At 37.8% G+C, this 26,717-nt stretch overlaps 3 protein-coding genes across 3 annotated transcripts; all 3 read right to left on the reverse strand.

Annotated features, from left to right (window-relative positions):
- Positions 1-12,367: 12,367 nt before the first annotated feature.
- On the reverse strand, positions 12,368-16,628 carry LOC116417664 (piggyBac transposable element-derived protein 3-like). Its single transcript, XM_031931905.1, has 4 exons — positions 16,470-16,628; positions 15,534-16,323; positions 15,269-15,446; positions 12,368-12,446 (listed from the first exon to the last, which is right to left on the reverse strand). The coding sequence occupies exons 1-4, from the start codon at positions 16,626-16,628 to the stop codon at positions 12,368-12,370; spliced, it is 1,206 nt and encodes a 401-aa protein (XP_031787765.1).
- A 4,983-nt stretch (positions 16,629-21,611) lies between these two features.
- On the reverse strand, positions 21,612-22,358 carry LOC107981430 (vicilin-like seed storage protein At2g18540). The gene has a single exon (XM_016987376.1). It carries the CDS (start codon positions 22,356-22,358, stop codon positions 21,612-21,614), a length of 747 nt encoding a protein of 248 aa, XP_016842865.1.
- Positions 22,359-22,419: 61 nt separating this feature from the next.
- Positions 22,420-23,884, reverse strand: LOC103315684 (golgin subfamily A member 6-like protein 6). The gene is made up of 2 exons (XM_008205842.1): positions 22,760-23,884; positions 22,420-22,704 (listed from the first exon to the last, which is right to left on the reverse strand). Exons 1-2 carry the CDS (start codon positions 23,882-23,884, stop codon positions 22,420-22,422), a joined length of 1,410 nt encoding a protein of 469 aa, XP_008204064.1.
- Positions 23,885-26,717: the final 2,833 nt, after the last annotated feature.

A 26,717-nucleotide genomic window follows, 5' to 3' on the forward strand; every position in this document is an offset into this window, starting at 1 on the left:
AACGACTCGGAGGCGCTCAAAACTGCTCTGATAAGTTTGCTGGAAACGGCGAAAAAAAACAACTTCATAATAGCATACAAGATATAAGCCAAAATCGTCAAAAATGTCGAAAATCACGGTAAAGTGACCAAAAATGGGTTGTTACAATCGGCGCTCTCTTCCCCAAGACGGTCTTCAAGAAAGCCAATGTCGAAGCCGCGATACGTCGACACGTGGTGAGTATCTCTTATATCTCTCTCACCGAAATATTATCTATTATAAATCACGTGAATTCGCGCTGACAGGCTCACAAAGGCCACTTGCACACAAGAATTGAAAGACTGGTGCTGGCTCAAGCGCTCCTCCGCGATATCATGGAGCCGATGAGCTGCATCGGCAGGCTAATAAGGTCGACGATGAAATTTACGTCTGAGCGCCCAGTCGAATTCGAAACGGCTCTTCTGCGCGAGACATACAACAGAATTGGCAGGTCTTCCGTCTATGGCTGCTCAACGACAGGTGGGGGAACGACCATTGGAAGCCGGTTGTCAGCGATCTGGCTGAAATGCAGCTGTTTATGGACGCCGCTAAGGAGCCAAAGATACGTTACAGTACTTGTTCACGTCAAAACGCTGCATTTAATGAATTTCTTTATCTCGTGTTTATCGCTTGCTTACAGGAGAACAAAAAACTGACAACTCTGCTGCAATTCACTCCCGACGAGAGCGGAAATTGCGCATCCGATCACATCCACGACTCGCGGATAGCCGTAATAGTCAAGTTCCTAGCAACCAAAGGCTATTCGTTCGATGAAAAGCACCTGAGCAGTCTGATAACCAGCTCATCGCTGCTGGAATCGGTCCACCGCGAGAAACTGCGCAATTTAGAGATTGGTGATGCCTACTCAGGAATTCATCACGCTCACATAGTGTATGGGACAAGACTACATAAAGGTTACAAAATAAACAATGGAAAGATTGTTTATCAGATATTATGGCTTTATTGAAATATTCTAACGAACAGGTCCTGGTATGACCTTCTCTCACAAGTTGTCACCGAGAACTGACGCTCTACTCATTAAACGCCGCCGAAAACTCGAGCCCGCTAAAACAAAGGCGCTTTCCCGAGGACTACCGAAGGGACTCGAAGCAGTGCCTGCGCTCCTCTATATCTATAGCTATACAAACGCAGTCATGTGCCTATGCGAACGCCTCCCACTACTCGACTCTCTGGCCTGGAAGTCACAGATAGGCCCTTTAGCAACTTGCTCTTATCCCTAGTAGCCCTCGGTTACGTCCGGAACACGTACTATCACGAGCAGAAGATGATTGGCTTCCTCGATGGCAAGTACGACGAATACGATTATAATTACATCAAGAGCTATCGATTATCGAAATAATAATCATAACAGAAGCTGGTAAAAAAAACCATGGGAAGCGCTGCCTCAGCCCGCCCTTCCCCGTGGAACCCCTTTTTATACAAGGCTAAAAGTGATTGGCTGACTTATAGGACGATTATTGAATATTGTATTACTTTAATTTACCAATGCATGTAGGGGCTTGTTATAACCCACCCGCAGGCTCTCTCGCACAAGCCCCTAAACACGCGCAACCCGACATACCGTCACTATAGCGCACCGCGCCAGTAAGTTCCGCGCCCGGCCGCTAGGCGGCGACGCCACCAGTTCGCCCTCCCTATAGTGGGAGAGCGTTCCGGAGGGCATATAGAGGCGCCGGGCCCGGCGCTAAGGCATCCTCCCCTCCGATCAAATTCCGGATCTAGTATTGGAGCACGGTGCCCAGGCAACCTGCACAGCTTACCAGAACACGGAAATAAATCTGATTTTTGTTTACGAATAAATTACTCTCGTAATTATTTCGCCTCCCCCTCCTTCTCGCATGCCGAGACCATCTTACGCAGCCTTACGGGCCGAATTGGAGCTCACTCGGCTCTATCTCACTCAGGCCCATCGAGCAGGAGTTTTGGAACGGCAACGTCGGCCTCCGCCAGGAGTCGACGCCGCCACTCAGACCGAGCCGACGAGCGCCCATCAAGACTGTGCTACCCAGGTGGATTGGCCTCCTCTCGCCCCTCCTCCGTCTCCGCCGCAACAGCCTGCTCCCGAGCCTGCAGTCGACGTCATCTGCGCCGAGTGGCCGGAGCACCTGGAACTGGTGGACGCGTCCGCTCGCCCTGCCTCTCCTGACTTCCGAGCGCTCTTGGCGGCTCCTCCGACAGACCCGCCCCCAGCCGCTCTTCCACGGCTGAGCATCATCAGCAGGAAGATAGCAGCGGGCCAAGCCGCTCGGCCAGAGCCCCGCAAGGTCTTGCTGGTCTCCCCGACCAAACGGAAGGCGTCGCCCTCGCCAGCCGTCAGGAAGCGGACCGCCCCGCAAAAGCCCGGGATCCCGAAGCCTAAGGTTGTCCGCAGCGAGCTCCTCAGGACTCCGCTGCGACTTTCACCGAGGAAGAAGGTGGCTCACGCCCCCCATCCTCCGGTGTCCTTGGCCGAGGGGAAGATGGCTGAGGCGGCCATTGATCTAACGATCACCGACTAAAGCGCTCCGCGCCTCTTAGTCATTTTTAAGTGGACCGATCCCTCTTTGGGATTGGCCCCGCAATAAATACAAACACAAAGCTCCTCGGAGCTTCCCCCTTCCCCTTATACGAAACTGGGTGGTGTAGCCTTCACCGGGTTGGGCGGCCCTCCCTCGTCCAGACTCGCTCCAAGAGTCGACCTAGAGAGGTCCGAGCAGTGTCCGCTCTCTAGGCAACGAAGAAGCCAAGGACAAGGAACCTCAGCAGGCCTCCTCGCCTGTCTACCTGCTGTCTCGCCGCCTGCCTGAGATCAGGCCCTCCTTCACTCCGCTCTTCAGAGAGAGAGAGAGCCTCACGACCACCAGTAGTTCTGCAGCAGCGCACACATCTCTCCCTCCGCTCGCCCGCTCTTTTGGGCCACCCCAACAAGCCCGCTTACATCAGGCTCAAGCCACCCACTACCGAGGTCATCGGAGGAAGCAGCTCCTGGTGCCGAGGGATGAGTTCCACTAGAGCGGCCTCCCCACCTGACCGCCGCACAGTGGGAGAAAATGGACAAAATTCGAGCCACGCGTCATTTTTAATAGTAGAGCCATGATTGTTTTTAAAGTTAAGCTACAGGTGCGGAAATTATTATAACACCTTCCCCTAAACCCATGCGACCCCTAGAAGCCACCCCTACCAAACCACAAGCAGTCTAACTCATCTATCCCAGGGAACAGCGAGTTAAATCGCTTTATTTTTTCTTAAAATAATTAAGCCACACACCATAAGCCAGCTAATAACCTAAATACCTACCCCTAACCCGCTTAACCCCTAGAAACCACACCTACCAAACCACAAGCAGGCTAACTTGCCTAACCCTGGGAACAGCGAGTTAAATCGCTTTATTATTTCTTAAAATAATAAAGCGATCTATAATCTAATAAATTCAAAAATAAACATTTAACCATCAAACACTCGTATGATCAGTAGATTTAATTATATTAAATTATACTATAATATAATAAATTCGAGAAATCTTCAAAAAATTCTGATAGAATTTCAACGTATTTTTTTATTTAATCTAAGAACTTTCTCTTCTTCAGTAAGTCTATCATTCTCAAGTAAAAAATTCTGAAAATTTTTCACGATTTTCCCGTGTTAGCCGCCATTTTATGGGCTATTACCTTTTTTTTCAAAATTTAAACTGTGACACTGAAGTTTAAGTCTCGAGGACACGATTTCTTTGCTCTAAACATGAAATCTTAAATGATTTCAATGTGAAAAATCGACATGAATAAAGATTTTTTTTTAAACCATGTTTTATTGCTTGTGGTTTGGTAGCCCAGAAAACATCGCAAGGCAAAATGCAAGCAATTTGAAGGCAACATGACGTCGCGCACGCCGCGCACGAGCGGGCAAACTACCCCGGCTTTTTGACGTCAAGTTGCGGTCAAATTGCCGAGCGCGCGGATCGCGGCGCTGTACGCCGCGCAAAATGCCGGCGTGCACGCCGTCATATTGCAGGCATATTGCGGTCATTTTGACAGCGCGGATGCGCATTCGGCGAGCGTTCCTAACCTACAAATCTACAAATAAAGGCGCGCAAATTCAAAAATCTACAAATTTATTTATTTTTTAATTTTATTAGAACATTAAAACATTTTTTTTAAATACAACAAGTATAAAATTATTTGCCAATGGACATCAGTTTATTGAAGTAGTAAACAGCAAACCTGTAAAACAAATAATGAATAAATATAATATTAAAATTGTTATTATAATATATAATTAATATATTCAATAAACATTTACCTGATGGATAGATTAACTAGTACGAAAGTGGGCTGCGGATGGATTGCAAAAGGAAATCCTGAAATAAATCAAAGAAATTATATTAATTCTTTTTTTTGGGGGGTGGTTGGAAAGGGCCCCGACCTCGCCCTTCCCTGTGAGGCTCATCCCTTGAACCCTTAAAAGGCACCGAAGCTCTCCAACCTTCTGATGAACCTCCGTCCGTGCGATGATTTTGTTAATACACCTAAAAAATATAAAGTTTATTCAGTTTATGATTATAAGAAAGGCTAACAATATAAGAAAAGAATTTATAAAGTAAAAGACAAAGTTATTGCATGATTCAATAATTCAAAAAACAGTAAAAAATAATAGCATCATTTAATTTCTTATTATTAATTTTAATTTAAATCGAAAAAGAATTGAAAAAGCATGTCAATGTATGCATTCTGAAAGGTTCTTGACTAGTGAAATTAATTTTCTTTTTTAGATTGAGGTCTCTAAAATTTTACAGTTATTATAAAACCTATTACAAAACTATCTACCGTAGCAGATTTTATTTAACTTAACCCTGTGACACTGTTTACCTGAACAGCCAGACGCGCAAACTGGTAATGCGCCTCTGGCTTCACAGGTAAACAGCCACACAGAGTAGAGGTAAATGAAAGCTGTGGCAGATACTTTGGCAATACTTTTTATAATAACTGTACAATTTTACTGACCTCTATCTAAAAAAGAAAATTAATTTTACTGGTCATGAACCTTTCAGAATGCATACATTGAAAGGCTTTTTTAATTCTTTTTTAGTTAGAGGTCTCTAAAATTGTACAGTTATTATAAAAAGTATTGCAAAACTATCTACCGTAGCAGATTTTATTTAACTTAACCCTGTGACACTGTTTACCTGAACAGCCAGACGCGCAAACTGGTAATGCGCCTCTGGCTGTTCAGGTAAACAGTGTCACAGGGTGAAGTTAAATAAAATCTGCTGCGGTAGCTGGTTTTGCAATACTTTTTATAACAACTGTACAATTTTACTGACCTCTATCCAAAAAAGAATTGAAAAATCTTGTCAGTGTATGAATTCTAAAAGGTTCTTGACTAGTGAAATTAATTTTCTTTTTTAGATTGAGGTCTCTAAACTTTTACAGTTATTATAAAACCTATTACAAAACTATCTACCGTAGCAGATTTCATTTAACTCTACTCTGTGTCATACTTTACCTGTAAAGACACACCCGCAAACTGGTATGCGCGTCTGGCTATATATTACAAAGCTATTTGTCTCAGCAAACTTGACTTAACAAATTTTGTTCAACACATACCTGCTAGATAGCAATCCAGTTGAGAGTCCTCCAAGATGATGTTATTGGAAAGTGCGATGGATGGTCAGCTTCTTAAATCTGCTCTCCGTTTGTGAACCTGCAACTACAAATATATTGTAAACAAAAACTGTAAATTTATACGATGGGAATCTATGGCAAATAAAAAGGAAATGTTGAGAGTCGTCCAGTTGATGTTGCTGGAGACTGATGAACTGTCAGCTTTTCACTCGCAGCTGATAAGGCTGGGCTTTCCTGTACAGCCGCCTGGACAGGCCTTCTATGCTGTTGCTACCCTCGATGATAACTTCTGCTTTTCCAGTGACTACATGAAGGTGATCCAACGTAGTTTAATTGATTTCCCTCTAGAAAACACGATACCCAAAGAGGAAGTTTTCACATGATTGCAGGAATGTAAGCCAACATTTTCTTGAAGACCAAGATATTTGTCTGCTGCACCATACATTTTATTTTTTCCAAAAAGCTGCTTCCTATGGTCAGCCTCTTCCCACCGCATGTTCAAGTTTGTTGGCCGATGTTCAATTACTGCTACAACTTTGTACTGACCCTGCTAAATAAACAAATTACTTGAAGTAAACAATTTTATAGAATAATTCAAATGCAATGTCCTAACAATCAATCTCTGTTTTAATTTTGATTAAATATGACTGAGATTGATTGTGAGGTTAGGTCAAAGTATACATACTCATGGTTATGTTTTTGAAGACTCCGAACTGCACAAAACTCATGAGAAATACTGCACTAGAGTTAATAACTGCACTACACACATAGTTTTCGTTTTATAACTCTTGTAAATATGTTTATTTAAACTTCTACTGCTGCTCCAATTTGTACTACTGCGCGGTGCTAGAGTAAACGTAGACTGCTGCAGAAGACACATCTCCAAATATGATGGCGTCTGCTTTGCATCCTTGCTCCGAAACGGGATATTGTATTAAAAAAATTACTTAATTTCTGAACAACAAAATGCATTGCAACATCATCGCTGTTTTTTATAAGTTGCATTGCAAACAAACAGCGCAGTGTACTGAAAAATTGCAGGCAAATTGTCACTTCAACATGTCCCGCAATTTGTCGGCACGCGTGCTGACAATTTGCCTGCTTACAGTGCGCCTGACAAAAGCTGACCGCAAAATGACGGCAATATGACGGCAAACGCGCCGAGCAACGGTTGCGCTGATATTGCTCAGCATGCGATGTTTTCTGGGAGGGGTGGTTTCTTAAAAAAAAATCATGGCTCTACGATTAAAAATGACGCGTGGTTCGAATTTTGTCCATTTTCTCCCACTGTGCGCCGGCTGCCCAAGGCAGCCACCAACGAACCGCCACGATGCGTGGCGAAGCGAGAGGGACGCTCGAGCTTAGACGCCATGTCAGAAACCGTACGGTACTCGAACAAGCCACAGCACTTAGAGAATTCAGAGAGAGATTTAGAGTTTTGTACTACGTGATATTCAGAGTTCCTATTAAATAAATATAGTTAGAGTCTCATTATTGTATTAACTAGACGTCTGCTCAATTCAACACCTTCTCCAACTTCCTGTAAAGATTAAGGCGCGAAATTTAATAATTCTTCACAGTTACATGACAGACTCGGAAGTTATGCACACTTACAGATCGACACGATAAAGCATTCGAAACGCTTAGACATCGGTACGAAATGTACCGCAATCTACTAAAAGACAAATCCTGCTTATCCTATGGTTTATTTATTAAAAAACCAGTATGATTACTTTATGAAACTTGTTCAATAAATATGAACAACACAGCGGGTAAAACAGTTCTAACGTCTGTGATTCGCGACGATATCTTTCATGAAAATGTACAAGCTGTAACAGATGATAAGCCCCCCTCCCCTCGATTACCAACACATTTTAATACTACCATATTATATATTCAATGGTTATGATTAAATCGTAAAAATTGGTATTGCAATTCAAGTATATGTATAAGAATGTTAAGTTGCTTTCGGCAAGCAAAAGTATTGTACTAAAAATTTTGTTATTCTTGATACTATAATTATATTTTTACCATAATGTTTTCAAAGATAAACAACTCATTAGTACTATGCCGTGAAAACCTGAAGGATGATGAGGTTTCATCTGAGGATGGGTCAGACTATGAAAATGATAAAAAATTTATCATTGGTAATTCGGTAGAATATACATGAATTAGCGCATCATTATATGCTTTTCGGAACGCTATTTTGCTAGTGGATATACGAAAACTAGTGTCGTCGCCGCATAGTGGCCGAGCGCGGTACTACTGGCGCAGTGGCGCACGCGGCTGCCTACGTACAGGGAATAAAGTAGCCTGTGCTGGAGTAAAGATCACTTTACTATTCTGTGTTTTCAGTTGCTGAGAACAATCGTAATATTAATATTAATAATTATAGTAAATATTCATAATTTATTCATAAAAAACAATTTTTAAACTTTTATTAATTATAGATTTTTAGGTAATCAGGCCGCCATATTCAATTAATCTTATATCACTGTCGATTTCTGGTAAAAAGTATCAAATAATTATTGATGATATTTAAGAATATTTGATAAATAAAATAAAAGTGCATCAGCACGATATGCTGAATGTCGCGTAGGCCTCGTGGTATGTATGGCTACTTGAGTTTATTTCTCTCTCTCTCTCTCTCTCTCTCTCTCTCTCTCTCTCTCGGGTGGATAGACCTAGTAAAATCTGGCGATGCAAATAAATCGGTCGAGAAAAACAGAGACCCGGGAAAGGGAAGCCGAGTTTCGGGGACTTTGCGGGAACAAGCGTCGCCCCGCGTGCTCTGCGGAGTCTATCTTGATCGCGACACGAAGCTGAAAGCTTCACTTTATAGATTTTCTGTTTAATACATATTTCATGATTTGACTTAAATTTTAGAGTTTATTTTTAATTTGCCTTTCCAATTATAGAAGTTTTTAACCGTTTTGTTATTTCAGTCTCAATTTAATTTTTTTCAGTTTAAATTAATTGCTTCCTCCTAGAGGAAGCTTTGTAATAGTAAAATTTTAAGTTTCGTCAAAACTTCTAGAAAATACTTTTTGGTGTGTTAGAAGTTCAATTCACGTGTTTTTAGAAAATGTCCGCATGGATGTGTGTATGTGTGTGTGTGTGTGTATACCGTAATATTACTGGAACTACTCCGTCAATATCATTAAAATTTGACATGCATGTATATTTTTGGATTCTGAATTCGGGAAAAACATTTTTTATGGCCAATTTTTGATTTTTGAAAAACACTATTTTGCGTTTTTTTTCAATCATCCCATCGTTACAAACAATTCAGCTAATATGCATTTGAAAGAGAATTAAATTACCTACTTTTTCCCGTTTGGACCTCGGGATCAACCGGTTTGTTCTGCAGATAAAATGAAAAAGGTGATTTTTTTTTAATATTCATATCTCTGAAACTAAACATCATAACCTCACGAAAAAAATAATGTCGATGGGTCACGTGTTAAACTATATCCCATTAAAATTCAAGTGATTTGACTACTTATTTTTTCAGTAAAAAATCGAAAACTGGAAAAAATGAGTTTTGTTTGTGCCTCGATTACGGAAGTAAAAAGGCTTTATTACACTGGAGATTTTGGGAAAAAGTAGATATTTTATGTGTCTTGTCTAAGTTCATTGCGCAGCTTTCAAACCCCTATGGTTCTTAAGATATCAAGGTTTCAATTTTTTTTTTAATTTTTTGATTCCTCATATCTCTAAAACAATGCAGTCAAATGCTTCAAACTTTAAACGCAGTAAAAATACTTTTTGGAAATATATTGAATTCAAATTATATTTCATTAACATATATTGTATGTTTATTAAAACAATACATTTAAAATTTTTGGATTATAATTTTAAACTTTTTCGACGATTTCATCCGTTTCAGATCCACAAGATTTGGAACCTGATAATTTGATTGATTTGGTATTCGGAGTTCTGATATACGACACTGTGTATGAATAATGCAAATGGTGAATCAACGTTCTAAAAGAAGTGGTGTAGAGTAAAAAAATAAAGTCTCAAGACATTCACTTGTTTTTTTTTTATTAGAAAAATAATAAAATATACATTTCTCTTTCGTTTATAATCTTTGTTGTACATAATACACTAGTTTTATTATTGAATGTTTATCAATATGATTATGTATAATTAAAGAGGAATGGGAATGTATCGTTGGGTTTTTGAAGTAAGAAACACATCAATTTCGCTGAAAATTGAGCGGAAAAAAGAAATTTGAGTCGTCACATAAAGTTTCATGACAATGAGAAACAAACATGCAGAACATGTGGTAAACAAGTGCGTAATCTATATAAACATGAGCAAGATGCGCATTCTTCTAAAAGGATGAGGTGCGAAAAGTGTAAAAAATATATAAGGAGTGGATCAATGAAACAGCACGTTGCTACTTGTGGTTCAGTGTGTACCATTTGTGATCGAAAATTTACTTCTAAGAGATATTTTACGCAACATATTAATCACAAACATTGGCATATTGTAAAATATTAATAATACAATTGAAATATAAATAAAACTTTTCTTTTGTAGTTGCCCTGTACTCAATTCCAACTTATTCAGATCCACAATATTTTGTATTATTTTTTAATTGCTCCTTCAGCAAAATAATCGAGATTGAAAATATTTAAAAAAGAATTAACATTGTATATTTAAATAATATTTTATCTATTGGAACTATAAATTTAGTTGGAGGAAGCTACGTGCCTATGAATTGGCAGCGGTTTTTTTTATTAATTTAAATAAATTTTAATAATTTTTAATTAGAGGTGCAAACTTTATTCTAAATTATATTATCTATTTACTTTATTTATTCTACTCATTTTACCTCATTTTAATTTATTTTATTTAAAATTAACAAGTTTTGATAAATTTTGTATATTGATTTGTGCGTTTACAGACATGTCAGTATGTATGTAAGTGCTCATGATCGAGCATGCGTGCGTCTGCGCGTGTGTGTAGGTGCATATGTGTGCGTTTGTTTGTGAGAACTTGTATCTCAGCTTCAACTCATAGTCCTGGCATAGCTCCATGGTGGCCGTGGGCCATCGAGATCCAAGGGTCCACCAAAGATTTTATTGTGTATTTTGACCACCTGAATCCGAATCCGCAAGGTGTTTTGCGCTTAAGTGGCGCATTAATTAGTTAAATACAATTTTCCAGAAAATTTTTCCAAAATTTCCACTTTGCTGGTCCAAAAAGTTTTTTTTTAATTATTTGTTCAAATTTAAGACAATCTGATATTTTTTATCGTAAAATGCATTGCTTTTTGTTCAAAAATAATTTCATTTGGCAGATCCTAAGAAAAGATCAAAAACGGAAAAAAGCTGTTTTTCTATCAAAAGCGATAACTGGAGTAAAAATGCAACAATCAAATTCAAATTTTGGATTTAGTTAGAATCATATAGCACCATGATCCCTTTCTTTAGGCTGTTTATGAAACCAGTTAGTTTTAATGATACTAAGGTTCAACAAATTTTTTCTCACCCTGTATACTCTGTACTCATAAAAAACCGTTCTATAAGATAAAATATTGGCGAGTAAAAGTTCTCCACAAAAGTAGGAAAATCCTTAAAACAAACACAACTAATGTCAAGTAATTGTTTTTCATATTTTTCGGTATACGCATGCAGGTAATTATTTTATAAAATTTTTTACTTTAATTCTTAGTTGATAAAATAGTTTATTTTAAATTACTCATCTTTCTTGGCTTTTCCAAAAGCATATTCAATTATGTACTTTTATTCCATAGTTCAGAAGCTATTAGATAATTAGACCATATCGTCGCTCCCTACGAAGAGTAGCACTGTTTAAATTTACCGTCATAAGTAGTACAACTCATTTCACGCACGCTAGACTAGCACAACTCAAAATTTCCCGCGAAGACTAGCATAACTAAAACTTTCTCACAACTTAAACAACGAATTTCTATAAAAATTTGGCGATTTTTGCGAAAATGTCCCTGATGTATATTTTCAAATATTCACAATTTACAACTTTCTACCGAATTTAAAATTGTTTTCATAAATACAATAATTTTGTACAAACATTTTTTTAAATTATTTACTTTTTTAAGAAACATTCTACGATTTCGGAAACTTTTTTTAAACTTTGAGGTTTGTCTGTCTTTGTCCAAGGTTTTTATGAACTTAACCAACAAAATAACCCAATAAAAACGTAAAATACTCACATTTTAAGTAATATAAAGTCGCGAGTTCTGCTACTCTTGACCGCATTTCTGAACTGTGCTACTCTTCGCGGCAAATCGTGAGTTGTGCTAGTTGTCGTTTGAAAATTTGAACTGTGCTAGTCTTTGTACGGAGCGATGATATAATATTGGAATATATGACTCAAGATTTTAATATTTTTTTAATAACTTCTGAACTATGGATTAAAAGTACATGATTAAATATGCTTTTAGAAATGCCAAGGAAGATAAGTAATTTAAAATTCTACTTAAGAATGCCAACTATTGTATCAACTAAGAATTGAAGTAAAAAATATTTTATTTTATAAAATAATCACTTGCAAAGGGCATAATTAAAAAATATGAAAAACAATTACTTGATATCAGTTATGTTTGTTTTAGGGATATCACTACTTTTGTAGATAAATAGCTAAGTTCGCCTGCGGCGCCCTCGACTCAACCTCGTGATCAAATCTCACCCTTGTTAGAAATAGCCCCCTCCCCCAGTTGCACAATATACTTTTAATACTCAAGATAATTCTTGGAGATGATGTTGATACTGTCCACCCTGGGCACCAGGGTCGGTCAGCTTGAACATTAAAACACTGCTATATCAAAAAGCAGAAAAGTTGTTATTTTATTATCTCTCAGAACTCAGCCATAAAATTAAACACTTAATCCTGCATTTTTCATGTATGCTTTGCCAGGGTCAACATCCTCCATTGCCAGCCTCCAGTGGATTCGAAATCAAGAGGAGTTAATTAAATTGTTTGAAAGAGGGCGAATATCTAAACGATCTTGTAGTAGATTTCTACCTTACGTACCTTTTATGCGAAATGGTTTAATCTTCGAATAAAGAAATAACTTATGTATTTAGTTCTTTCTTTTTTAAAAGAATTTCAAATGCACCAAATGAAAAATAGATTCCATTAAAAAAAATATAATGGAGTGTAGAAAGATGGAAAAAGGAAGTAAATATTTTTAAAAAAGATTTTATCATTTCCTTATAAATGAAAGAAAAATATTCATCACTACGTTATTATATTAAATTAATATATCTGTACGTGTTACAACATTACGACACTAGTGGCATAAATCGCATTTTATGCACGGCGTGTATAAAGAACAACATTAGTTAATGACACGTTTGTTGTACATTATTTTATAGCATTTGCCGAACGTTAGACCACAATCACGCATAGCCATGGTATTAGCAGTCCATTTTTGCACCACGTACTTTGTCTGATCGGAGGAAGGAAAGGTGATAAGCACTTTTTAAAAAATAGACTACTTATACACCACGGATAGACATGACATAAGTGCTCACTCATGGCATGCAATACTATAAAATTGGTAATATAATTATTGAACTTTTGATATTTCAGTAAACATTGGTTTTTAATGATAATTTGCTTTGCCAATAAACTTTGTACAAATAATGCACCACAATCGGAGTTTGGTGAACGGAAGGAAATGGAAAAGATGGTATATTTACGTAAAACGGCACAGTATGTCGAATAACGATTAAAATGTAATAAATCAAATTAATTCATTTTTAGACCATGTATTTTAGTACTTGAATCATTAAGAGGAATCAGAACAAAAACTGCTAACACACTAAGACAATATTTAAACTATGAATAACATAATAGAATCCTACTCTAAAAAAGAGAGGAATCATCATTCTATTCGTTCTCTGATTGGTCGTCGATTGGCCAATAAGAATACGAGATAGATGTCGGGACGCGCGTGATAGTTTGTTTCTAACCTATAAAAATGTTTAATATAAAGCAGAGCGCGCATTAAACTTGCTGGTAAGAGGAAACAATATATTAACCGTGAAGACTTTGCAAACAAATCTTTTTTGTTTTATCCACGAATTCATAGAATTTTCCTCTTAAATTAAATAGTTTTCTGAAGGATTAAACACAACAATAACTGCAAAATAGAAACTAATTATGTTTTAGTAATAACTTATTTAATGAATATTAAAGAGGATATCTTTCTAAATAATCAGTAAGAGATTATTAAATACCATCAATTTTTCAAATATTCCTGCAAATTTAAAGCTTCAATATTGCTTATAGGACATTTAACATTCCAAAAGCCAGTTGGCCTGATTTTAGAGGCAACTTTTTTCTCAAGTATAAATATATATAGGTAGGCTTCTCCTTTGTGCTTTAATTAACTGTAATTATTTTAATATTATGGACGTCATATAAATGTATAAATTACAATCGGTTTTTAAATATAATTATAGCGATCTATTAATATCATCGTATATACATTTTAATGTAATATGTTTGCTACGAAATAATCTGTAAGAGTAAACATTACTGTGTTAGTTATTCAATTTTGGATATTAATGCAAATCTTACTGTTTTAAGGTTAAGTTTTAAAAAAAGTATTTGTGTCTATTTAAGTAACCCGTTATTAACCAAGAGACCCGAAATTTGACTACTCTTTCAACGCCTTATTTCTTTATGAAATCATCATCAGATTAATGCGGAAATAACATATCTGATGGGATTTTTATCGCTCTTTTCGAATCTGGCACCAGATTTGCGATTCGAGCAACCAATTTTGAACTACATTTGTTTAAACAAAAAAAAAAATTCGTGATTTTTGAAAATTTTTTCCGAAATGATCGTAATTTTCGCCACGATTACATATTCCGATCGGGTTGAAACTCTGTATCTGGTGGCATACATGCCTATACTACAAGGTAGCATAATTGGTTTATCCAGATTCAAGATGGCGGACACCAGAACAGCCGGTTGTAGCCAAAAATGTAATAATAAGCTTTTAGATTTTTTACTCGATAAGCATAGACTTATTGAAAAAATTTTGTTGAACAAAAGATGCTTAGAATTAGTCAAAGAACACGTGTGAATTTTTTCAAAAATTTATGGATGATTTTTAAAAAAAAAATTCTAACAACTTTATAACAAGTGCAGCATCGTCCTTTAGCCGTAATAAAATTATTCCGTTGCCCAACTCTTACCATCGTGGAGGTTGACGATCTTTTGAAGAGTCTTATTTTTGTTTTTTTGTTTTTTTTTTGTTTTTGTTTTTTTTTTGTAATTTTTTCATATATTTCTATCTTACTTTTATTCTTCAAATACCTTACCGTCTTTCATGGTATTTTGCGTTTCATTTATGAATAATTTGGAAACAATTAACGCAAAAGTAATTGTTACAATCTAAACAATACCGTGTTGTTCGCAAAATACACTTTTCTACAGAGCAAACTCGTCTTGCTTTTGAATCAAATTTATGCTCTATCAAATTTCTTGACTTACCCAATAAATATGACTCTCTAACTTTCATAGCCATGGTTTTGGTTTTTACCTTACCGTCTTCTTTGCAAATATTGTAAATAACCGTTGCATTTACAATGGATGATTGTATTAGTAGTATAAAAACTGACCATGTCCACTTTTTTGAATTTATTTTTGGTACAGTTTTTTTGCATCTAAAATCATGGGTATCCACACCACCCATAAATTTATTGTAAGCAACAAAAGCTGAAGGAAACCGAATTTCTGCTTTATTACGAACATCGGATGAATACCGTTTGAGGGGTTTGATAGGACTGACAGAAGCCGCTGTAGAAAGAAAAGATACTTGTTTGGAATCAATGACGCTAATAAAATTCATTCCGCTATTTTTGTCATGATGAACTTTGAACGAACCTTTTACAGCTTTCTTGTCAAATTCATGCTTTATTTCTATTCTGTTTCGTCGTACAGTACCAGTTGCCTTTAGACCATTTTTCATCAAATGTACGAGCAGATCAGGACTTGTAAAAAAATTATCCATGTACAAATGATATTGACACAATTTTCTTTTTGAAACATCCATCAACAACTTGTTTACCATTTGTAAAACAACAGTAGAACCAAGAGCACATGAAGCCAATTTTTCATTTTTTTCATCACCTCTCTTACCACAGTAAATGTCTAAATCAAATATATATCCATTAACATCACATAGTCCCCAAAATTTTAAACCATATCTATCCGGTTTTGAAGGTAAGTACTGCTTCAAACTAGTTCGACCAAAAAATCGCACCATCATCTCATCCACAACAAGTGCCGTTGAAAAAAAACCAAACTGCTGGATATTTTTTCTAAATATGTTGATAAGATCACGAACCTTCCAAGCTTTATCAACACTAGTTTGATTACATGTTTTAGAATATTTTATTTTAGATTTTATATCAAGAAACTGTTTACGGCTCATAGCTGAAGCAATAACATCACATTTCAATAATGGATTACTAGACCAGTATTCATATGTTGATGTTCGAATATTATATGATGTCAATAATAAAATTCCAATAAAAGTATTAAATTTTTCCATTGATATTTCTAAACCATTTTCAGATGTAGCTTTTATGATATGATTTTTGAGTTCATCGGTGAAGAATAATTCAAAAAGTTCGACGAATGATTTTTGGCAAATAGATTTTTTGTAATATCGCTTAAAAGTATATAATTTTCTAAATTTTCACTATACATTTTTTCTTTTTCAATCCATAAGTATGTGTGATCTCCTTCTAATTTTTTTTGAGTAGACGTATAATTTTTAAAAATTTTACAATACGAAACGTTTTGTATTGGGATTACATCGTCATCTGAGCTCTCATTATCTGCAGAATCATTTTCATCGGAACTGGGATCTTGCGAGTTTGGTATAAAACAATCTTCTTCATATTCATTCTCGGATTTCTCTTCATCCGTATCAGAATGATCATTAGTGAGCTGAGCTGATTTGCGTTTTGACATTTTCATACAAACATTTATATTTTTATTTTTATTATTATATGTTTGAACAAAAATAATCGATATACCGGATTTTTATAAAAAAAAGTAGGAAAAAATCTGAGAATATAAAGAACTCATACCCATACAAACCTATATAATTAGACTGATATATTGGATGTATAATAATCACTGGATATGCAATAAAAATGCTTTAGGATTTTTTACCCGATAGAATGGACATAACGAAAAATTTTATTCCAAAAGAAAGGCTTAGAATTAGTCAATGAACACGAGTGAATTTTTTCAGATATTTTTGAATGATTTTGAAAATGTTCATAAAATGGCCATATCCAAAAATTTTCAAAATCATCCATAAATTTTTGAAAAAATTCACACGTGTTCTTTGACTAATTCTAAGCATTTTTTGTTCAACAAAATTTTTTCAATAAGTCTATGCTTATCGAGTAAAAAATCTAAAAGCTTATTATTACATTTTTGGCTACAACCGGCTGTTCTGGTGTCCGACATCTTGAATCTGGATAAACCAATTATGCTACCTTGTAGTATAGGCATGTATGCCACCAGATACAGAGTTTCAACCCGATCGGAATACGTAATCGTGGCGAAAATTACGATCATTCGGAAAAAATTTTCAAAAATCACGTTTTTTTTTGTTTAAACAAATGTAGTTCAAAATTGGTTGCTCGAATCGCAAATCTGGTGCCAGATTCGAAAAGAGCGATAAAAATCCCATCAGATATGGTATTTCCGCATTAATCTGATGATGATTTCATAAAGAAATAAGGCGTTGAAAGAGAAGTCAAATTTCGGGTCTCTTGGTTAATAACGGGTTGACATATTGTAAAATGACTTAAGCTACTGCTATGATAGATAGGACCAATAGCATCCCAAGTATCAATGCTTCCCTTGGGGAGATTAATAAATCTCTGCGCTCATTTGAATACAGTTTGGTTAATTACAACTCCAGAATAGCTAATAACTCAGCTGATACATCACACTGTAGCTACGTGCTTCTTTTTCCACACGAGATGCTGATAAGGAGCTATAGATCTAGAGCCCAATAGAGATGATAATATCAGAGCAGTTGGACAGAATCCGTAGATCTTCCAATGTTATGCCTTACAATATCAATCCAAACAGTATTACTCTTCGCTGGTTCTCCAAACCTACTAGGGCTGAGGAGGCTTGCCGGTTCACCCACATTCTAATTAAAGAAAATATAAGTAATTGAGGTGGCATGTCCCAATTCATGTAAAGTCTATAAAGACTAAATCCGAGCTATTGGAGTTCAGTACGAATATTTTAAATTCCTGCAATTTTTAACGTTGGTGCTAGAATTTTGCAGGATTAACTATGCCACCTGGTACCACGTGACTTTTTATAACTCTTGACTTGGACCCCCGAATCTCTATAATGGTAAATACGGCTCATTGTTTTAGTGTGATAGAGATATTTGAGGCTCTTGTACTACAAAATGCTATGTCGATCGTGGCAGTGTATAGGTTTTTGCGCTACCTCTGTTTATACGGGTAAGATGTTTTCAAACTGCTGTTGACTAAAGTACATTTGCATGAGTTGACGCTGTGGGAGACGGTATGCGATTTCGCAACACCGTCGGTAGACAGCAATAGAAACGGAATGCGTTCTCGTAATGCCGCTAACGATGCTCAAGAAGATGACGAAAGTAGCGTTCACCCTCGCGCTACAGCTGAAAATATTGTATCATAATCGATGCGGTGGTGCGCTTATCTGTTAAAAATCGTTATCTAGAGTTCGAGTTGAAAAACGTTATCTAGAGTTCAAGTTGAAAATCGTTATCTAGAGTTCGAGTTGAAAATCGTTATCTAGAGTTCGAGTTGAAAATCGTTATCTAGAGTTCGAGTTGAAAATCGTTATCTATCTTTGCGCAGATAACAGGACTAAATATTGGGTGTTGCGAGTTGTTCCAGCCCAATATTGCAAAATTATTAAAATGGGTTCCGCAATGAAGTACTCGACTGAGCCTGTTTTTACGTCAGAAGAGGATAGATATATCTTGAGAGCAGCTGCTCAGAATTGGTTTAGTAATGGAATTGCAGGACCAGCAATGTTTGATCAGTTTGCTCGATCATTTAGATCATTGGCAGTAAGAAGAACGAATCAGCAATTATATGACAGGCTCTAGTTCGTGGTAGCTAAAGCCTCTAGCCAGATTTGATACTTATAATTAAATGGGCTAAATAATACTTAAAACGCTTGAATAAATCGTATATAATATTATAATAATGAATAATGAGTATGCTATTTTGTTTCATCATGTCATCAGTGAGCATATGCATTGTTTAATTTGTGCTTGTCACTGCATAAATCGATTTGCTTGTAAATCTACATAGGCCTTGAAATAATGTATATAATAATCGCATATCGCCATGATCATTATAACTGGTCAGCTTATATAGCAGATTGAATTAATCAAAAGCCATCACGACTGACGGCATTATAGAATAATATTCGCCCTGATAATTTCCAGCTTAAATTACGCGGTGATGGCAAGCAGAATTATTAAATACTTCTGTTACTAGTCCGAAAAAATATCGTAAAAATAATGCGTGATCAAATATTGTAATTGAATATTATTGTTAATAATCCTCTTTCGTGCTTCACAAACCGAAGCTTTATTCATTAATATTAGGTATACATGCAAACGAAATATGGTTATCAAATTTCTTCCAATTACAATGAAATTATTATCAAACGTTATTTTTAAATACATCTATAAATTAGTATATGTGTATACATTCAGTCGAATATCCGTTAAGCAGTAACGATTTGAAGAATGTTAGAAAATCAATATCACCTTACGTGGGTATTGTATAATCTTAAAATAGTTTGAAAATAAGTTATAAAAATTATTGTCTAGTAATAATTGCAAAACTTAGCAAATATTTTTTTCTATCACGGCTGACAAATATTACACACACACACACACATATATATGTATATATATATATATATATATATATATATATATATATATATATATATATATATATATATATATATATATAGAATAGAATCGTTTATTGTTTATACATTAGTATTTACAATATTTTACAATGAAATCTATATACTATTGCGTCGTAGTGTACAGCTTAGTAATATATATTTAAATCACTTTTTTTTGTTTTTTCTTTATTATTTTCTTCTCTTCTCTCTATTTTTCTTCACTCAATCCTCCTTCTTCTCCTGTGACTCCTTTCTTCCCTATATTTCAGCTCTTTCCTCTCTATTTTTCCTTTTCCATATTATTCCGTTTAGATACCCTATCTGTGTTTTCTCTCCTCCGCAAACTTTTTTCCAATCCGCTCCTGGTATCTTTGTGTCCTCGCACCTCTCTATTACATGTTTTAGTGTCTCCTCTTCTTTTCCGCACATTCTGCACCTCCTGTCTTCTTCGCTTCTCCAGTATTTGTTGCTCCTCGTTTCACTCCCCAGTCTAAATCTTGCTATTATTCCTAATGATCCCCTTCTGTGTTCTCCTGTGTCCGTCATATGTTGTGGGGTATCTCCTATTTCTTTTAGCAGTTCTTTGGTCTCCCCCGCGAATTTTGAGTCCCTTATCTCCTCTCTCCACCTTTGCCATTGTGTGTCCTTGTTTATCCTCTCAATCTCCTCCTCTACTTCCTCTCCTGCTTCCACTCTTCTGATATATTCTGTCAGGGATAGCCCGCATTTCTCCAGCTCTTTCTGCTCCTTCTCTCTTCCGCTCCTCTCTTTTCTCTCCCCCTCTCTTCTTAGTATTCTCCAGCACTCTCCTAGTAGCGTGCCTTCGCTCGCTTTGCTCAGTTTCCTCTCATATCTTATGGCCCTTTTCCTTGCTCTCGTTTCCAGCTTGAATCTCTTCGTTTCTCAGTGTAGTATATGCGCTGGAGTTGTCCTCTCTAGCTTCAGTATCCACTTCATGTATCTCCTCTGCACCTTTTCCAACTCCTCCTGGCCTTTCCAACCCCAAATCTCTGCTCCGTACTCCATCACACTTTGCACTAGTGCCTCGAATAGCTTCATCCTGGTTTTCCAGTTCTCCTTACATATCTGTTCTCCTATCCCCCATACTGTGCCTAGTAAAGCTGTTGCCTTTTCTTTCATTTTCTTTATCTGTTCATCCTCTTTTCCGTTTTCTTTCATTGTATATCCCAGGTACTCGAATTTCTTCACCACTTCTATTTCTTTTTCTTTCCATTCAAATCTCTCCTCTCTCCCCCTTCTCCCTCCGTTTCTGAATATCATCACCTTCGTTTTTTCCGCATTCAGCTCCAGCCCTTTCTTCTCTATAATTTTCTGGAATCTTCTCATCATCTGTCTTAGCCCTGTCGCGTTTGTTGCTAGTAGCACCACGTCATCTGCGTACGAAATCGACCATATCTTCTTTCTTCCTAGTATCACTCCTCCCTCCTGTACTTTACTCAGTTCCTCTTCCACGCCTGCCATTGCTACATTGAAGAGTAGTGGACTTAGTGGGCATCCTTGTCTCACTCCTTTCTGTGTCTCAAAGCTTCCTATCTTCCTTTCTCCTACCTTCACCTCACATTCTGTCCTATCATAAATCTCCATTACCCTTTCTCTGGTTTTTTCGTTCACTCCCAGCTTCCTCATCATTCTCCAGATCTCTCCCCTTTCTATCTTGTCGAATGCCGCTTTCATATCTGCGAAGCATGCGTACACTTTTCCTCCTTTTTTCTTCAGCTCCTGCTCCACCGCCATGCTCACCACGTATATCGCGTCCGTCGTGCCTCTCCCTCTCCTAAATCCCATCTGTGTGTCGCTTAGTCTTCCCTCTTTTTCTAGTTTTGCTTCCATTCTCCCTCTTAAAAGCTCCGCATAGATTTTATATCCTGTGTCCATTAGTGTGATTCCTCTGTAGTTCCCGCAGTCTCCTTTCTCTCCTTTTTTGTATATCGGTTTCACTGTCCCTTTCTTCCATTCCTCTGGAAAGCCTTCTCCGTCCTATATCTTCCCCATAATCTCCGTTAACTCTTCCAGCATTAGATCTTCTCCGTGTTTCCATGCCTCGTTTTGAATTTCGTCGTCTCCAAGTGCCTTTCTCTCCTTCATTTTTCTTATGATCTTTCTCACCTCGTCCACTTCTATCTCTCCCTCTCCGCCCTCGTTCTCACTGCCCGTTTCTAGTATCGCTCCCCTTTCTTCGTCCTGCCGTCCTACTTTCTCCCCCAGTTGCCCTTTAAAGTGCTCTAACCATTTTTCATCTCTTATGCTCTTGTCTATTTCCTCCCTTCTTCTCTTCCTTCTCTTTTTGACCATGTCCCAGAATTTCTTGCCCGTTCTATCTTCCTTTGCCTCTTTTATCTCTGACTTTAGGCCCTCCTCTTTTTTTCTCCTGCATAGGTTTCTTAGCTCTCTTTTGACCTGCCTATATTTCTCCATGCTGTTCCTCCCTTTTCCTACCTCTTTTTTTGCCTTTCTCATTTCTGCTTTCTTTCTCCTGCACTCCTCATCCCACCACTTTCCCTCCTCTCTTCTTCCTGGTTTCCCTTTCTTGAATTGTAGCGCGTTCCCTACCTTCACTTTGATCTCCCCCCACGTCCTCGCGGCCCCCCCTCTAACTATCCATCTTCTATATTCTTCGATTGCCCTCTCTGACCATGAGACCTTCACTGTTTCCTCCCTCCGTTGCCTTTCCTTTCTCCTTCCCGATTCGAGGTCGACCTCTAGCGCCTCGTGGTCCGACTCCATTCTGTCTACTACCCTCATTTGCTTCACCCTATTCCTCCCTTCCTCATTCGTTATTCCATAGTCAATCACCGAGCACCCCATTTGCTTCTCTTACCTCGATTTCGTATCCTTTTAGCCTCTTTTTTATCTTGTCTCCTTCTCCATCTTCCATCCATGTTTCCTGCAGGCAGATCACATCGAACACTTTTAGGTATCTCCAGCCCTCCTCTCCTAGTCCTTTTATCCCTGCCACGTTCCAGCTTACTACCTTTATGCTCTCATTGGTCTCCTCCCTTGTGTTGTCCTTCTGCTCTTCTGTCCTCTGCCCTTTTTCCTGTCTCTCTTCGAAAAAGCTGTCCCTTCCTCTCTGCCCAAACATATTTAGTATTTCCTACTGTGAGCCCGTTTCTCCTTATTTTTACTGTGTGACCCTCTCTCTTCCACTGTTTTGCTAACTCGTTCAGTTTCTCCCTCGTCCTTCTCTCCCTCCAGGTCGTGTCGTGGTCGATGAACACGTCCGTCCCTTTCAGCGCGCTCTTCATCCCCATCAGTTTTTCTTTCTCTTCTCCGTCTTTGCACTGAGCTCCTATTTTGCTGTTGGCTCTTCCTCTTATTGTCCATACTCTCTTGAATTCTATCTCTATTCTCAGTTTGTCTCTTACCCAGCTCTTCAGCTTATCCTTGTCCCATCCTTCTCCTCTGATTCCTGATATCACCACGTTGTTTCTCTTCCTCTCTCTCTCTCCCTCTTCTATTCTCCACTCCAGTTCTTCCATCTGCCTTTTTTCTCTTTCTTCCTCTTCTGCACTCTTTTCCCTTCGATCTTGCTCTGGTCCTTCTCTGCTTCTTTCCGGCATTCTCTCCTCAAATCTCTCCTCTAGGTTTTTTATTTTCTCTAGCATTTCTTCCTTTAGTTGTTCCCTTCTTTTACCTTCCTCCTCTGCCGCCTTCTCTGCTCTCTTTCCCATCTCTATTCTTTCCTCTCTCTCCTGTTCCATCTTCTTCTTGAATTCTTCCAGGGCTTCCTTTATCCTTTCCTCATTTTCTTTCCATTTTTCCTCCCACTTCTCCATCATTCTTTTTCTCTCGTTCCTCTCTTCTTTCATCCCTTCACATATATTGTTCAGGGTTTCCTGCAATTTCTCCATTTCCCGGTCTTCTATCTCTTTCTCGTTTCCTTTCTTCGGTGGTGTCCTCAGCGTCAGGTTACTCTTCTCAAACGGGCTTCTCTCTTCTCCTTCCTCGACCTTTTCTCTCTTCTTTGCCTCGTCCTCCGCTGGGCTCCTCTCCTTTCTCTTTCCTCCTTCTTTTATGTCTTTTGCAAAGCTCTCCGATAAACTTCGTTGTTTCAGTCCCCTTCCCCTTCCTCTTCCTCCTCTTCTTGATCCTCTACCCGTCGGCGTGTCCTTCAGTCTATTCCCTGTCTCTCCTCTTTCCTGTGTAAATTCAAATCCCCGCGGGGTTCCGTATTCCTGTTCCTCTCCGCTTCCGTCGTTCCTCTGTTTCCCTATTACCACTTCGTTTATCTGCTCGTAGCTATAGTTCATGCCTTCTCTATCTCCGTCCTTCTCTACTCTATCCTAACCTCTCTTTGCCGCTCTCACCTTTCTCTCCTTCTGTTTTATCCTTCCTCGACGCTCCAGTTCAGATTTTTTGACCTGTTTTTTCTTCACCTTTCCCTTTCTCTCCCGAATCCCTCCTTCTCCCTCTTCTCCGCTTACTACTTTCTAAAACTGTACACTACTAACGCACCTCACTCAAACGCTTCTGATCTAACCAACCGCCTATATATATATATATATATATATATATATATATATATATATATATATATATATATTATATATATATATATATATATATATATATATATATATATATATATATATATATATATATATATATATATATATATATATATATATATATATATATATATATATATATATATATATATATATATATATATATATATGGGACGTTTCACGTCAACCGGACCATCAGTGCACCCAAAATTTGGGTTAACCTAATAAGACGTTTGCGGTCTCAAAATGATCGTCTGGTCAAGGGCTTTTGAAAAAGTTCTGGCCTTATCAAAAATCCAATGTGGCGCATAAAATATGGAGCCTGAAACCCACGTTTTCATAGCACATTCAACAAAAACAATAGTAAAAATGTCCTAATTTGTGAAATATCCCACCAAAAAGCATATACAAATCATGATAGGACATATTATTGACAATGCTGACGGAATTCCAAAATTAAAAATGGCGGAATCAAAATGGTGGACATTATACCTCCACCAAACCCATTTTACCGCAACAAATGATTTTTGATCAATTTAAAGTATCGATATGGGGGTTTTCAGGGTCACTGAATCTTATTTTAACCTTGACATTTCAAAATTCGAAATGGTGGATCCAAAATGGCGGACATTATACCACCACCAAACCAATTTTACCGCAAGAAATGATTTTAGATCACTTTAAAGTATCGATATGAGGGTTTTTGGGGCCACTGCACCTTATTTTAACCTCGAAATTTAAAAATCCAAAATGGCCGATCCAAAATGGCGGACATTATACAACCACCAAAACTATTTTACCGCAATGAACGATTTTAAATCAGTTTAAAGTATCGGTATGGGAGTTTTAGGGACCGCTGAATCTTATTTTAACATTGAAATTTCAAAATTCAATATGGCCAATATAAACCGGCGGATATTTGTCATAACCCACCCGCAGGCTCTCTCGCGAAAAGCCCCTGCTAACGCGCAACCCGCCGAACACGCCACGCACGCTGCAGCGCTTATCACCGCTGCACTAGTACCGCGGCGCGCCGCTAGGCGGCTGCGCATTACCCACAAGTGAAGTAGCGTCGCGGAGGGCACATAATGAGGCCGGGTCCAGCGCTGTACCTCGGTCCCCTTCCAACAGCCTAATGATGCAAGTACACGGCTCGTGTCCAATGACAGCTTGTGCAAAGACTTCAGCAAATAAAACTGTTTTGTGGCAAAGGAATTTATTGCTTTCAAGTGATTTATTTCATCCCTCTTTTTTACCTACACCCCCAACCCCTTCCCACGTTTAGCAACCCATAGAAAGGAATATTTTCTTCAAGGAATGCTTTCTTCATCGGCGACTTTTTCTCCAACAGTCTTTTTCAGGATAGTTGGTGAGCAAGTCCATCAGCGGCTTTATTCATAGGCGACTTTTTCTCCAACAGTCCTTTTTAAGATAGTTAATAGGTACATTAATAGATACATTGGGGACTTCTCTTCAACATCCTTTTTAAGGCAGTTGTTGAGTAAGTCTTACTTTATCGGCAACTCCTTGTTCAACTGTACTAGCCGTAATTTTGTTATTTCTAACATTTTTTTTTTGTTTTGGTTGTGCTTTTTCATATCCTACAACAATGTCTTCTCCTGCGAAAAAATATCGTATCGATAGATGCGTTAATCCATTTGATATTAATACAGGACACAGCAAATCTCTTAGGAAGATCTCCAAAGAATTTCAAGATGTCTATCCTGATTATCCAACATCTTCACTGATTTGTGATACATGTAGAAAATCCTTTTACAAACTACATGATTTGTCATCTCCAAACGTCAGTATGAGTGTTGATTTTGAATCAGAGACTGACTCACCTTCGGTTTCAAACACGGATGCACCTATGCAATCTTGCATCTTGCATCTTACAGATATTTTAACTGGACTTAAAAACAAATTCCAATCCCTGCCGGAGAACGATCCATTACGTGTCAGTATTCTTAATATTTTGCCCGAACACTGGGCAATACGTAAAATTATGAACCAATTTGGCGTGTCTCACAGAATGGCTCGTAAACAGTTAAGAGAATCAGATGGAGTTTTAGCTTCTCCTGTTGCAAAACGTGGTTTAAAGTATCGATGGGGGGGTTTGTGAGGTAAATGGTTATAAATGTATTATCGGAATCAGTATTTGTGCACATGAATCTTATATTTTTCCGGTCTATTAGATTTAGAATTATCTGTCTGCGATTTTTGCACTTACATTTTTCTATTGTTCTGTGTATATGTATTTGGAAGTTAACTAAATTCCTATTCAAATGTAGCTTTTTCGCGATCGCGAGTCGCGTGGGCTCAGGAAGGTACAGGAGGAGGAAGAAAATCTAACACTCCGATGTACTGCTAACTCAACTCTGACGACTTTATTAATAATAGTAATACTGTTGGGTTTGAGCGTGTGCTCAGTCTGGCGGCCAGTCCCAGAATGGCGACCGGGTGCGCGCTCCCCGCTCGCCACGGCGCGGCGTCGTCCGGACGACATTTTGAGGCTGACTCCGGCGGTACTCCGCTAGTCGAAGTCAGGCCTCGGCTGCAGCGTCTGCTTACGCTG

This window comes from Nasonia vitripennis, chromosome 5 (genome assembly GCF_009193385.2).
Source record: "Nasonia vitripennis strain AsymCx chromosome 5, Nvit_psr_1.1, whole genome shotgun sequence".
Taxonomy (NCBI): domain Eukaryota; kingdom Metazoa; phylum Arthropoda; class Insecta; order Hymenoptera; family Pteromalidae; genus Nasonia; species Nasonia vitripennis.

Coding starts and splice junctions, on each gene's coding strand:
- LOC116417664 (XM_031931905.1), bottom strand. CDS start 16,628: ATGTCAAAACGCAAATCAGCTCAGCTCACTAATGATCATTCTGATACG. Junction 15,447..15,533: donor TGACAAGAAAGCTGTAAAAG/GTTCGTTCAAAG, acceptor TTCTTTCTACAG/CGGCTTCTGTCAGTCCTATC. Junction 12,447..15,268: donor AATTCAAAAAAGTGGACATG/GTCAGTTTTTAT, acceptor TTTTTGATATAG/CAGTGTTTTAATGTTCAAGC.
- LOC107981430 (XM_016987376.1), bottom strand. CDS start 22,358: ATGGAGTCGGACCACGAGGCGCTAGAGGTCGACCTCGAATCGGGAAGG.
- LOC103315684 (XM_008205842.1), bottom strand. CDS start 23,884: ATGAACTATAGCTACGAGCAGATAAACGAAGTGGTAATAGGGAAACAG. Junction 22,705..22,759: donor GGAAGAGAGAGGGTCACACA/GTAAAAATAAGG, acceptor ATGTTTGGGCAG/AGAGGAAGGGACAGCTTTTT.